We start from the raw sequence: 15,066 nt of genomic DNA, 5'->3' as shown, positions 1-15,066 counted from the left end.
CAACAACCATGCCACACTCAAAATTGCTTAAATCACCTTTCTTTCCCATTCTGACATTCAGTTTGGAGTTCAGGAGATTGTCTTGACCAGGACCACACCCCTAAATGCACTGAAGCAACTGCCATGTGATTGGTTGATTAGATAATTGCATTAATGAGAAATTCAACAGGTGTTCCTAATAATCCTTTAGGTGAGTGTGTATATATATATATATATATATATATATATATATATATATATATATAAAATTAAAAACATAAGAAAATACAATTTTAATATAGTAGAGTACGAAATTAAACTACATAGATGGATTATGTTAATTTTGAAAAATTTATTTATAATTTATGAAAAATAATGCTCAAATCCCTTCCCAACTTGTTTGTCTGTCTGAATTTGGTTTTCTATGTATATGGTTACTGCCAAAAAAACAAAAAAACAAAAATGATATAGTCTTAATGCAAATGTATTCAATAAACTTTCATTTAATCAAACTTTCCACTTGTTTGGTGCACACCAGGGTTTGGATGGCAGCGATCACACTTTTTCAGATGAACTGCACTAACACAGTTTGTTTGTTTTAATCAAATTAAACCAGTCAAGTATGAACACACCCCATGTTGTGACAAAATGTTCAAGAACTGTGTTGCATTAGTTCATTTTAATTAACTAAACTGAAAAAGCAGCAAAAGAACAAAACATACATGTGGAGTACACACAGATCAATGCAGATCCCTACATCTATTTTGGCCAATCCAACAAGTATATGCTGACATTTTATCAAATTGCCGTCAACGGTTTCCTATGGATCTGAGGGGTCTGTGAGCCATGCCTTTGGCTCATGTTGGGCTAATCACAGGCCTTGTTGTACTCCAACAGACCACCCCACGGCCTGGGGGCAGAGGGCACAATGCCAACAGAGCTATGAACTTTACATATGACTGTAGGGGAAGAAAAAAGTTGATGTGGGTCTTTCAAGAGGAGTTCGAGTTTCAACATGACAACATTCCAGACATGGCTAACCCACCCAATCTCTCAATTTCCATCTATGTCCCTCTCTCCCTCCCTCACTCACAGTATCCACACAAAAGCGTGCGTGGAAACACAAACACCCTTTGTGTCTGTCAACAGTGGTCTTTTCTCGTTGAATGGAAGAGCTGCTTCTAATGTGGGCATCCTTCAAATGAAATGAGCCACAGTAACCGCACAGGGCTCAACCACTCCCTAAACCCACACAATAAACATAATAAGTCAATTTAAAGGACACTTTATATCAAGTCATTCTTTGTCACTGAGTCTGTTGATTTTTTTTATGCTTGAAGGCATCTTTCCACCTTTACTTATGAATAGTATCGCCCCTCAAAAAAAAAACGAGTGAATCTGAAGAACCGTGACCATGTGAGAGGAGAGAGTGTCTAAGGCATAATCAACGCCCTATACAGTATACACAAGGTTTAGGAATTTGACACATTTAAGCTAACAATAACAAAGTCACTGAAAGTACATTTGTGAAATGTCAAACTAATATAAGCTCTTAGATTGTCTTTAATGCCAAGCCATTTTGAAACGCAACTTTACAGAGATAAGACTTAGAAGACAAACATCTTGTTACAAAACCTCTATGAATTAAGGTACGATTTTGCAGCACTGTATTACAGTTAAGCTACGCTATCATTCGGACAACCTTGCAATGTTTCATACATACCAATGAATGCACACAACACAAGTATATATTTTCCATATAAACACAGAAGACGGCATACTGCACCGTTCAAAAGGTTTGGGATCTATTCATCAAAGAATCCTGAAAAAAATTAATTATCAGCACAACCGCTTTCAACAATCGATAAGAGTATAGAAATATTTCTTGAGCACCAAATTGCACATTATAATGATTTCTGAAGGATCATGTGACTGAAAGAAGAATTTCACAATATTACTGTATTTTATCAAGAAATTAAAGTTCTAAATTTGAAAAATTTGTCAAAATAAGCCAAATCAAGTAAGTGCGGTGCAACTAACATGCAGAAAGTCATTATGTGGTCATGTGACAACCAAAAAAAAACAGAAGATCCCTATAGACACCCTCCCCATTACTGTGACAAGGTCATTAATATTTAAAAAATATCACATATTTTGCCCTTTTTATAAAAAGACGTGTTGTTCAAGTCAAATGGAATAAATAAAAAGTCATGACTTAAGACTATTCTGTGACTTAATTCACAATGTAAAAAAAAAAAAAAAACGTGTCGGTGTCTCATGATCCTAAACCCTTTTTTCCCCTTCTTTTTTTTAAATTTAAAAGTCGTCATGAAATCAAAATTGACCCCATTTACTTTGTTAGTGCATATTACTAGTCTTCTGGTGAACAAGTTAATACACAGAAAAAAATCATTTGTCATGGTAATCTTTAATCAAAATCTGAAAAGTTACTTCCGGTCTGGAATGGCGTTCCTTCTCTGATGTCGTCAGTTTGACGGCTTGGGTTGAAAACGCTTATCTACTCCCCTCAAACCGTTAGTATGCTATGAGCGAGAGATGGAGAGGAGGAGCGCTAAAGTAAAACCCTGCCCTCTATTCAATATTCCGTTTCACTTGGAAATATGTCACAACACTGGAGAAAAGTCGTTTGCAACTTCCGGTTCACAGGGACTTTAAAGGGACACAAGCAGGTGTTGGAGGTAAAGCTCTCAACAGATTAGATACTGACTTAAATTACATGGATCACTTCTGATTGGGTTTGGCTTGCCAGAATCAATTTGGGGTGTAGAGTTGAATGACCTACCTACTATTTGTTCCAGTAAACAGTACAGTGTGAAATACAAGCAAACAACCTCTCTACTCTATAACGGTGTGTAAAAACTAAAAGCCAATTTATTGGAACAAGGTGCATTAGAAATGAAGACTGTAAGACAAGAAATTGGACTGACAAAAGACAAACTTCTCATCTTTGCATAAGGTTTACCCACATGGATTTCAGCATCCAGACCCAGCCAGCAGTCACATTACTGTTATCCCATGAGCCTTTGTGACATTGCGTTCAAAGGGAATTACCACTACAAAATAGGGAAAAGGTTTTACTGTAATACCTTTCCAAAACACTGGATCTCGGATCATTTCTTAAACAACACTCTGCCACACGATGAAAGCCTCCCTGAACAAAACAAGTGGAAAATTGTCAAGGTGTCTGAGCTCACTGTCAGTGGATGAGCGGAGATAAACGAAAGGAGCCGGTTATGTAACACACACCACGTGACTGTGCACAAGGGTGACTTATACTGGCTGGATGTACTTTTAAAATAATGTAAATGATCTTGCAAAAGACTCACACAAACCTACATCATAAATGCAAAGTTTCACAAAAAAAAAAATCTACAAAAAACTACTATCCATTTATTTTACGCACACTGGGTTATACTAATATGTCCATATTAAAATCAATCAATGAATAATAATTATTACATAAATATGTTCCTTCATTCTTCTTTCTTCTAATTGAAAACTAATTTGTTCGATAAACTGAGAAAGTCACATTACCCTTTTTATTTTTTTTATTTCGTGGCAGAAACATGCGTTCAGTTGCTTTTCACAGCTACACACACACAATTATGTCAAACTGCACATCGTGTGGAGTATTCAATGTAAACAGTCTGTGTGTCAGTCTGAGAAAATCGTAACCGTATATTAGATCCATGCATTCATAGTTAAAGGGACAGCAGCCTCATAAACGTCTGTTTCATTTTTATCTTTTTTTTTATCTTTTTTTATCTTTAATATTAATCAATTTAATTCATACAGTGAAGCTTATAAAGTGTTTTATTTTTACATTTGATGATTCAATTTTGGTAGTATTTACATGTTAAATAAACCTATGCTACTGTACCTGAAAAACGTATGTTTTTTTTCATTTGTATTTTTATATTGTATTTTATATTGTAAAGGGCATTTGTTTTATAATATTGGGTTGACTAAAATGGGAAGAAAAACAAAAAAAAAGTAGGGCTGTCAAACGATTAATCGCGATTAATCGCATCCAAAATAAAAGTTTGTGTTTACATAATATATGTGTGTGTACGGTGTATAATTATTTTCTATATATAAATACACACACATGCATGTATATATTTAAGAAATATTTGCATGTATATACTGTGTATATATATTTATATTATATATAATTTATATCATATATAAATATTTTATATATAAATAACACATTTTTCTTAAATATATATGCATGTGTGTGTATTTATATATAGAACATAATTATACACCGTACACACACATATATTATGTAAACACAAACTTTTATTTTGGATGCGATTAATCGCGATTAATCGTTTGACAGCCCTAAAAAAAAGTCAAGATTCACATTTAATTCAGTGGGATTTTGTTTTCTTCTAGACCTATTAAACTGTCTACCGCAGTCAAATAGGAAAAGTAACACAAAACGGTAAACTAGAATCAAATCTATGCATATATCGAATCGTGACGATTTGAATCTAATTGTGAGGTACCAAAAGATTCCCACCTCTAATGAATATACATGATTATCTGTCTATTTCGTCTCAAAATGAAAATCTTTACCCAACCATCGAGGAGGAAGTAAAGATGGTGGTATTTAAGATAAACTTCACAGATTGATCCCAGTCAATCACTTGGATGACGATAAAATCATTACAACGAAAGCAGACGTGGTGTTCTGATTTTATCTCCTGCGTAGTCTGGTTTTGTCACCTGCCTTTGTAAGGTTGATTTGGTGCTAAAGACTGTAAACAAAGCTGCAGAGAAACAGTCAGATCAAATTCACCTTGCTAGTCTGCGCACTGACATTTTTATTATAAAAATGTCCTTCTATTTAATTGCCAATTTGTGTGAAATTAAAGCTATTGGAAAGAAAATCTGTTCTGAATGAGCTGAAGCTTGGCTATAGTGATACCAAAGATTATGTTTGCTTCCACATTAGTAGGAAATTACACTTGCGTTGTTTTACCTATTACATAAGTAACCTACTAAGCCAATGACAATGTGAATCTGTTGTGATTTTTGAAGCCTGTAGAGATTCGCTATTTGCATCAACAGTGAAGCCGTGAGACGGATCAAAGCTGAAAAGTGGACTAACTACGCAACTAAATTCATATATTTATTACAGCTACAAACAATTGCTTTTCTCACTGACATATACATGATGGTTTTTTTGATACCAAAAGTTTAGTTTGTCTCTCCATGCTAAAATTCAAACCTCTGTATGGCAGAAGAAAAAGAATTCAGAATATATTTGATATTTAAAAGTACAACTATGTGGAGAGGGATTTTGAACAAATTAAATTTCACAGTAAGCGGGGCTACACAGTGCTATGACGCAAAAACAGAAACCAGATGATCGTCAAATTGCCATCACGCTCCGGTTAGGACAAAAATACAGATTTACATGAGATATCCGTTATCGGTTATCTCTTTGTGTCATGCAACTGTTTCAATGTTTGGACAGCACAGAATGATGCAAAACAGGAATTATACAAAACTTAAGATCACTTTAAAACAAATTCAGAAGAGCGCATTCACATGCAGTCACATTCAGTAAGCAAATAAATGTGAGTCTAGATTTAAGATGCATGTGTCTTCTGATCTGCGCCGTTTGTTTTCTACAGTAGCCTTGTGTTCTGTAAGCTAATTAAGCTAAAAATAGAAAATGTATGCAAGCTCTCAGATAATGCTAATAATACTGTCCATCCTTTATCTCTAGTTTCGATGAATATTTAAAAGCTGACTGTAAGATGCAGGTCTGCTCAGTTGAAGGAACGGCCGGCTTACACAGTTTATACTAGAGCTAGCGATGACTGACAACATCGCTCATGGATTAACTCATTGAGCAGATTCCAAAACAGTCCCGAGTAGCCTGACCCATCTGTCATGAGCAAGAGGAGAGAGTATTACAACATGTATATGCTTGCATTTAACATGCTTTGTGTGGAAAAAAAGAAGAAAAAATCACTGGCTTGGAGTCAACTTACAGTATGTGTCTTGCTGGTATTTACCCCAGTCATTTACATGGCTACTACATTTTTAGGGAACAAAAGCGACTGAAAGCAAAGCAGCCCATGGCATTGTTAAGGAACAGTGAATGCTGTGCTGAAATCCAGATCTCTATAAAGTTAATCTGTCAGTTTGCCATATGGGTTATCCCTGATTTGTAACAAGACAGGTGGGGGCAGGGAAGAACACAAGATACTAAATTTTAGTTAAATGGAAGAAGGAATTTCAAGGTTTTTCCGGGTTCAATACAAATTACGCTCAATCTACAGAAACTGTGAGTGAATGATTGACTCAGCGTTCCTTTTCCTTAAAGTGGGCATGAAATGAAAATTCACCCAATATATTTTAAAATGCATCTTGAAATATGTTTGATTTATAGTTTATCCCCTCTTCATTTTTAATTAAAATATCATAACTTCTCTCTGGTGGCGTATGGACTTCCCCAATCATTTCAGTCCACTTAATCCCTGCCACTTTCTTAAATTCGACCTCAAGCTCGCATTCAGATCTGCCTCCATCCGATCAACATTCGATGGATAGAACCAAGCTCCCGCCCCCTACATTTTTTTCTTTTCCAATAATCCATTTCAGTCATATGTACATCACAACATACGAAAAGATTGGTCGCTACTTCAGTTTCATTGCGACTTTAAAAATGAATTCAAAATAAATCATTTTCTGACAATTTTATAAAAGCACAATGAAAAAGTCCAGCTCAAATCAGAAAGACATTAATTTGCTATAAATAAGAAGTTAAACAACAAACCCAGTAAACCCCTAAAAACAAAGCCAGTTCCAAAAATCTCCAATGCACTTAATCATGTCAAGGCTTTTGATTAAGATTGATAGCCTATGAATTTGACTGACAGGGAACACATTCAAGAATTATATTCAATATTAATAACACTGCGATCAATATCCTGTAGCGGAATATGACCATAATTGGACTGACTATCACCATTCAGATATGCAGGGGAGTTCATTGACTGTCTGGCCCGCCAGGAACTGACCCTGTTTGGCCTCCAGTCGATACGGTCTCCATCTGCTTGGGAAAGACTTACAGACTGTCCTGAAAACATCCTCTGCAGGTGCACTGCACTAACTTGAACCCTACTGAGTAACAGACTACTTCTTTTAAAGGTTTTTGGCATACTTTTCCAACTAGAGTTGATGTCTAAAGGTACCTGTTTGCATCTAATGTTTACATAAAGTCATAGCGCACATTACTGGAATCGCCAAGAAATGCTAATGGTCTTTTCATGTTCAGTTTGGATGCAGTTGTTGTTTAGTGTCATACAAGGCTGATTCAGTGATTAGTCCAGCGTTATTGCTAATGCAGCACAGATGTTGAATAAAGAAAATGAAATCTTCACCTGAAGAGTAATCTGGGACACAATAACAGCATTTTCAAGAATGACTGTACAGGGTATTAAGTTGCAGCTTAGCGCATTTAAAATATTTTAAATGTGAAACACTTTTTAAAAAAGAGATTAAATACTTAAAGCATTATGTATAATATGATCTGTGGCTGATAACATATTGACTCAGTACATGATGAATTTGTAACTATAAACTATATCATTAGCAAAAGAAAAACATGTGCCTTAAAATAACTCACTATTTCGGTTGGTCTTGATCTTGGCCAGAAGTTTATGAGCTAAGGGAAGGTCTCTATTCTTCACAGCCAGAAGAAGGTCCTGCTCCTTGCCCATGGCTCTTGTCCAGCTCCCAGAAGTGTGTTACAATCTGGATTCACGATGTCATGGTTCTCTCGGTTCACGAAGCCTAGGATTTGGCTTATTTTTTTTTTAAATATGGACAAAACATTTAGCACATTAAGCTTTTAATTTGTATTGAAGTCGTTTTTAAGGTCCTATGCTACATGTTTGTTCTTGAGCAGCGCGTATATATTGAATGTAAGCCATCCTCAAAGCCAGAAACATCACATGGAAACCTATGGGAAGAACACACATGCAGTGTTATCATTATCATAATACACTTTATTATATTTCAGCATAAAAAACAGTTTCTGAAGAAACCAGTGGAGTGTAAATACAACTGTATTTAATTTCTCTTTCATTTGAAATAAACAGGCAACCAATCACTTCCAAGACAACCTTCTGTGATCATTTGGTTGTTATGGAAAGTACCGTAGGACGTATAATACGATGTTTGAAATAACCCTAAACAATAATGACAACTTTCCTGACCAGTTACTTGTCTGAATATTTTTTTAATCAAAAGCTAAATAGGGAATAGCCTACACTTGCCATGTAGATCTGTAACATAGCTACTCACCAATACGTAGTCAGGTCGATTAAACTCTTAAAGCCACTTATTCCACGAAACCGAAGTAGTTCAATAAGAATAGTCCCGTTTATGATTTCTGTTCCTGTTGAGGAAATCGCAAAAGCGCAATGCCATGCTTGAACGTGTTTGACACAACACAAGTGGCCGGTGCGTGAGCGCGCGCGTGCGTCTGTCACGCGCCTCCCCGGTGTAACTCTCTTCCTGAAAGGTGCGCTTTTAAGTCTCTCGCTTCAATTTAACGATTCCAGAAAAGAAACAAAAGGATAATGGCCAATATATTTTATAACAGCGATGGATGCGATGTTCTAAAGCTGTCTATATCTGTGCATGTTACATGTACAGTTTGTATTACACCATGGGTGTGTTAATCAGTAAGACAAAACTAACAGTTATCTCACAATTGTCTCCATATGCTTTGCTAGTAGGCTAATTTCGGAGATATATCCAAGGCAGACATCTGTGATCCTAATGTGAAGTCACTGTTGTTCCTAAAGTAATTGCGACATCTGGTGCCTTAACGATGTAATGTAAAGTTAAAGCCTTTTTTTACATTTACGTAATTTATTTTGAAAAATTGATTAAGGATTGTTCAATTATTCAATTAAATTACGTAAGGATTATTAATTTCAATTTGATGACATTTTACCATTAATTAAATTGCGTAAATCTTTAAAAAAAAGGCTTAATTTTAAGTGAACGTTTACCTGCAACCATAAACTAGATATTAATTTGTCATTTACTGACTCCCTAAATGTTACAATATGCAGAAACGACTTGAAAGGTGACGCACGGATAATATCACTATGCAATATAATCCATGACTTTTAATAGTAATTGACATCTTATCTAAACGCAAAAGACTACTGAATGTCGGACCTCTATATGTTCTTCATAGAGTTGCACGTAATGATATAAGAAAGCAGAATTGACTTTGGAATTTCACAGTTAATTTATTGTTTATTTCAGAATACAGACACACAAAGTAGAAACTAACAATGCAAAAAGTTATAAAACACACTCAACATTTGCAACAAGTTACACCTCTTTCTTATTGTGAAATAACACTATTTCCATTCTAGTAATTATTTGGGTCATTAAGGAAGCTGAATTACTTTTAAGAAACACAGATTCACTTAGATATCAGATTTTCCCAAATACAGCCAGATTAATTTGTCGTCATGAAATTTCTTCCAGGTTTTCATCTCTAAACTATAATCGTGATTAGCATAAAACACTAGTTTAGTGTATTTGGTGTCATAGTAGTAGGTTGGATATTTCCGATAGTCGACCGTGCTAAAACCATAGACTCTCACCTACGTGAAGAGCAAGAAAAACAAGGCATCACTATAAAATTATACAGGTCATCTGATAAAATAAACATGAATGCTAATAAGTAAACAACTGTGCATATATCACTTACAATGTCACACGTGTGCATAGCCAGCATAAGTGTAAATGCGCCATTAGTGGGTCTGACCAACCACCATCTTTTAGTTTTTAATTGTTTTGCTTTAAGAAACCTAAAATGAAAAGTGAGAGACATGAAATGACATAACGAAATAACTTCATGCACTAAACATATTCTAACATAACTAATGTGTGCACATTTGAGCCCCCACCTGTTTCGCAAATATCTCAGAAAGTCTGGATGGAGGATGTAGTAAGAACTTTCATTAAAATGCCCACTGTAATAATTCCTTGGCCTTCAAAATAATAAATCATTGAACGTTAGGCATGTGTAAACAAATCAATATTAGTGTGTAGACGACAATCATCAACAAGGTTAATCGCTCTTATTTTTGGTTTATGACGACAAATATTGATTGTTAATTAGATTTCTGTTATGATGACTTACGTTCGTCCATTATATGCTCCTGATGGTATTTTTCTGTTCTTCATAAGGGACTCGAGAAAGTTGTAATCTCTTGGACCCTCAGGGATTAGAACATATTTAATGGCCTTCCATTACAACAACAAAAAACTATTAGAGGTTCATCCAAAGCAGCTCAAAAGAACAAGTGATAGTTAAGACAACCTTGTCAGTAGGAATCTGTTTGAAACCTCTGTTTTTGTGTAACATGAGGGACTGGGTTAAGGAATGTGCTGTGTGCACATAAACAGATGTCCTTTTCCCAACATCCTCCTCATGTCCTGCTATAATGGCTGCATTCACTCTATCAGAAATAAACAAGTAAATACGTGGTTTTATTAAATCAGTACATAAAAAAAGTTGATGTATAAGCTTTCACAAGACATCCTGGTTTACACATTTTCACATTACACTCGTTTAAAAGTGACTGATTGAATCTGCATTTAAACTATGTTTTGTTCTTGATAACTTCTAAGATTTACCTGAACACATAATCATTAGAGTCAATCTCCATTCCTAGCCTGGAGCCATTGAGAATGCCACTATTCCCAACAACAGCACAGTGAATACAGCCATCTTTCGCTCTTGTAGGTTCTGGTAGTAACTGGGTAGAAGCAAGTTTAGGGATGGTGTCAACAGCTGCTTTTATGGCTATAAAAAGAAGGAAACACAGCATTATTTTAGCTTCATGGTATAATAATAAGCCACCTGTGTGATCACATTCATGCTTTATGATTAAACAAACCTGTGTAATTGAGTCCCATATAGCCAAAGGGGTTGTTAAAATGATAAAGCCGGCTCCACTCACTCACGTTGAGATGATCGCTTTGTAAAAACAGCTGAATGTTTGGAATAAACTTCTCCATAAACTCTGGATTAGAGGAATTTCGCAAGGATGCCGTGCATTCCTGAAAAACATGTTAGAAACACATTAAACCGTCTAAAGCCTGTAAATGGAAGAGTTTATTGTACCTTTAAAAAAAAAAAAAATGTTTAAGTTTTGTATACAATAGGCCTACCTGTCAAAATCAGCACAACTGTTTTCAACATTGATAATAATAAAAATGATACCCAAGCACCGAATCAGCATATTAGAATGATTTCTGAAGGATCATGTGACACTAAAAACTGGAGTAAAGATAAAATCTGAAAATTCAGATTTGATAACAGGAATAAATTACATTTTAATATAAATTCAAATAACAGTTATTTTAATTTGAAGTAATATTTCGCAATACTGTTTTTACTATATTTTTTATTAAATGAATGCAGCATTGGTGAGCATTAGAGAAAAAAAAATTTGTTTCCAAACTCGACAAGTACTGTATGTTTTTTTTAAATCATATTTGATATATCAGTCTTTTACGGCTCATATAGTACAATATAGATTACACTCAAGGAGGAAAAACATCTGCAATTTGGTGCAGTAATTTATATGGCCAAAAAGATGAAATTCTGATTGTCAGTGTCAGACTGCTATAGACAAAAAGCATTAAAAAAAGTTTACTTGATTTATCCATACTACATCCGAAACAAATGCATGAATAAATCAAGTAAACCTAAGTTGTTTCAGTCCAGGAAATGTTCACCTTAAAATATTAATAATAATTATCTGTCGTCTTTATTAAAAAAAATAATAATAATTTAAAAAGGAAAAAAGTTTTCACAGGAAAAAAAAAGACATGTACCACAATCTGAAGGTGAACATGTTTAGAATTTCAATAAAAGGACTTTTATTTGCTAAAAAAAAAAATTATAATAATAAAATTAACAATCAGTCAGAGGGCAGAAGGCATTTAGAAGATTGTGTCAAACAGGTTTTCCAGCTAGTTTTGAAAAGCTTTAGAAATTAATGTATCAAATGGCTTTATAGGGTTAAACATGTTTCACATGTATTTTGATAATCACTCAGTGCTAGTTCAAAATGAATCAACAAAGAAACGACAGAGAGAGTGAAAAGTACCCAAAACCAAGCTGTGAAAGCCAGTTAACAGATCAGTCTAGACCAGCACACCATTATTAGGCTGGTTTAAGAGCTTTTTCTTTTTCAGCAGGGTTATATCAGTCATGTCACCCATTAGCAGGATGTTCACAAACTTTTCTCTAAGTTATTGTTGTTGTCCACTGCACTTACACTCGGTTTAAACTGTGGATCCAATCGATACAGATCCTCAAATTCCCACTGGGGCAGAGCAGTAAAGTTGTGCTTGTCCATAAAGGGCACAAGGGTTGGTTGAGTCCCAAGAGGAACATTGTTTGCTTCTGCGTCAGCCTCAACTCTCTGCAAAGAATCTGTGACATTGTCTTCATCCACCCAAAAGTTGTAATACTGTCTAAGAAAAAGGGATTGCAGCTCTAGGTAGGCTATAGAATGTGACTTTACATGATAGTAAGTCAGTACTAATAAAAGTAAAATGTTGAATTTCAAAATGACACATATTTGAATTCAGTAGCCTACATTTTCGTTTCTTACCGCACATTTGCTTTTATGGTGTAGTTTCCGTTGTAAAAGGTTACAACAATAAACAGGAGTATTAAAATGATAAGGGAAGTGACAAAGAATATCCTTTGGAGAAACATCCTCTGTGAAAGCTTGCAAGCGCACCTGTAAAATGATTACCGATTATTACCGACGACTCAAGTGAGCTGCCTACCTAGAAACATTTTTTGACCCTCATTTTAAACTGTCAATACTAATATGGACGAGCTTGATATTTAAATGTTTTAAGCTGTCGCGCCATTTAAACACTGCCTATTCTCACAGATTATTTTTTTCATTTTTAAATAGCCTAGACGATAACCAATCGGGTTTGTGGGCAATTTCTTCTCCTCCTTCTTTTCCTTATTTGTCGTTGAAGATGATCCTCACTGCAGAACACGAGATCCAGGGGGCGAGGTTGGATCCAGATCCAACTCCTCCAGCCCGCAATTTTAAGAGTAAGTTGCAACATTTGAGTGTGTTTGTGTGTGCATGATGTAGTGCAGTGTGAAAGAATGAATTAGTGATTTATTGTTTAATTCTGTGTGTAAGTTCTACTTTTTAATGTCCTGTGGTTTCCATAATGTTGGTGTGTTATTCTGTTAACGTTCAGTGCTTACGATGTGCTCCTAATGTGGGTTTCCTTATGTTTCGTGTTCAAAGTTTCCCTACTGTATCAGTGTCTGTTTTACCTTGTGTGTAAATAAACGTTTTTTGTTGTTGTTGTTTTTTGTTTTCTATTTCATTGTGCTGGTAATGTATTTTGCATGCCCTTGTGAAGTCATTCATAACCTGATAGTGCTGCTATGGCTACTACAGTTTTATAATATTATGCATAATCAGTGGCGTAAAAAGCACATATATTTTCTACTTAGAAGTAGAAAGAGAACTTAATTTAATATTACTCCAATAAAAGTAGAAGTACCTACCTACTTAATACTGTTGTGGACCACTGAGAGAGGATCAGCCAATCAAAGAATAGGCTACACTTCTTTTTAAGAAATATTTATTCTGACATGTAACTACAGGCTTTTCAGGGAAGGTGACATTTTTTTACATTATTTTTTGTTAAATGGTTTGGAGTAAAAGCAACGTTTCTCCAAATGAAAATATTCTAATAAAATACTTGGTTATTGCCCACCACTGTACATAATTATAAGGTGCACATTCACACAATGTATAAACTACAGTGTCTGTAACTACCCAGACAGCAACATAGTGTCGGCCCACATCTGGTACACATGGATTCCACATGGCCCAGATGTGGGCCGGATCTGGGCCGACACTATGTTGCTGTCTGGGTAACCATTTAAAACGTTGTTAAAAAAAAGTTTGTTTTCAGCAAGTTTGTTTTTCCGTCAAAAGAATAACAATAACTTACTTGTTACGACTCAAAATGCGAAAAACGGTAGAGCAACAACACAAGTATGAATGGCGTGTCTTTTGGCAAAACTCCAATCAAAATGCAGTGGGAGGGGATCCAGCTCCGCCCCCTGGATCTTGTGTACTGCAGTGAGGGGTATCTGTCGCGCCAGATTATATTGGCCTAACACATTTTGGTTGTGGCTCAATTATTTAAAAAATAATTAAGTTTGATTAATCTTTTTTTTTTCTTTCTTTCTTTTTTTTTTTTTTTTTTTACACAAGCAACATACACATCTCTGTTACAAATGAACACTGAAAGTTTTTTTCTAGGACCTACCATTTTCGTACAGTTGCATTGAAAGTGACAGAAGTGCAAATGTTACAACTTAACGTGGGGTTAATTGTAACAGACAGAGGGGTTAGTTGTAACACTTGTGTATAACACACATAATTCAGTCCTATTTTATCTGTATAGTTTGATATTGTTTGTACATCTGTATAGATAGATATCCATACATCCATCCCTCATCCAATCATCCTTCTGTTATGGATCAATATCATGGATAGAGATATATGAAAGGGCTGCACAGTTTTGCAATACATAGATAAACAAAATCATCAAATATTGTAATTGCTATTGAATTATATTTGTGTGTGGCAGCTGCATGCAAAACTATTATTATTAATAATAACAGTAATAATAATAAAACAAGCTCAAAATCACATTTTAAAGAGTTTATTGCATGAAAAACAGGCATTTTAATAAATAAACAAGTGATCAATGCATAGTAAACAAATGTGGAAAAAAATCATACTCTGACATTTAAATTCCAACATTGTTTGTGAAAGTCCAACAAAGTTAAAAATATAAATAAATACTCAAACCTCTGGTTTTCATTTCATTATCGTTGTACACTTGGCGGCTTAGTTGTAACACTGTGCTACAACTAACCCCGCTGTGTAAAAAATAGTTTAAGCCTAGCTAACAGTTGCTAGGAGTTGCTGATAT

At 34.9% G+C, this 15,066-nt stretch overlaps 2 protein-coding genes across 7 annotated transcripts in view; both read right to left on the bottom strand.

The window, feature by feature from the left end:
* Positions 1–8,534, bottom strand: part of LOC307146460 (CASK interacting protein 2) — a 59,815-nt gene extending 51,281 nt beyond the window's left edge. For all 6 annotated transcript variants that reach the window (XM_079850454.1, XM_079850455.1, XM_079850457.1 and 3 more), the window contains exons 1-2: positions 8,332–8,534; positions 7,652–7,987 (exon numbers count right to left, since the gene is read on the bottom strand). In XM_079850454.1, coding sequence (XP_079706580.1) covers positions 7,652–7,745 — 94 coding nt within the window. In that variant the 5' untranslated portion in view covers positions 7,746–7,987; positions 8,332–8,534. The remainder of the gene's footprint in view (positions 1–7,651; positions 7,988–8,331) is intronic.
* Positions 8,535–9,277: 743 nt separating this feature from the next.
* st6galnac1.2 (ST6 (alpha-N-acetyl-neuraminyl-2,3-beta-galactosyl-1,3)-N-acetylgalactosaminide alpha-2,6-sialyltransferase 1, tandem duplicate 2) lies at positions 9,278–12,971 on the bottom strand. The gene is made up of 9 exons (XM_079851484.1): positions 12,687–12,971; positions 12,348–12,546; positions 10,959–11,121; positions 10,696–10,864; positions 10,379–10,517; positions 10,199–10,302; positions 9,963–10,046; positions 9,764–9,863; positions 9,278–9,656 (listed from the first exon to the last, which is right to left on the bottom strand). The coding sequence occupies exons 1-9, from the start codon at positions 12,791–12,793 to the stop codon at positions 9,477–9,479; spliced, it is 1,245 nt and encodes a 414-aa protein (XP_079707610.1). The 5' UTR covers positions 12,794–12,971; the 3' UTR covers positions 9,278–9,476.
* Between the last annotated feature and the right edge of the window lie 2,095 nt (positions 12,972–15,066).

The sequence above is a fragment of the Squalius cephalus genome, assembly GCF_949319135.1.
Source record: "Squalius cephalus genome assembly, chromosome: 19".
Taxonomy (NCBI): Eukaryota; Metazoa; Chordata; class Actinopteri; order Cypriniformes; family Leuciscidae; genus Squalius; species Squalius cephalus.
Note: the sequence above shows the minus strand (reverse complement) of the source record. Positions and strands in the feature narration are given on the sequence as shown.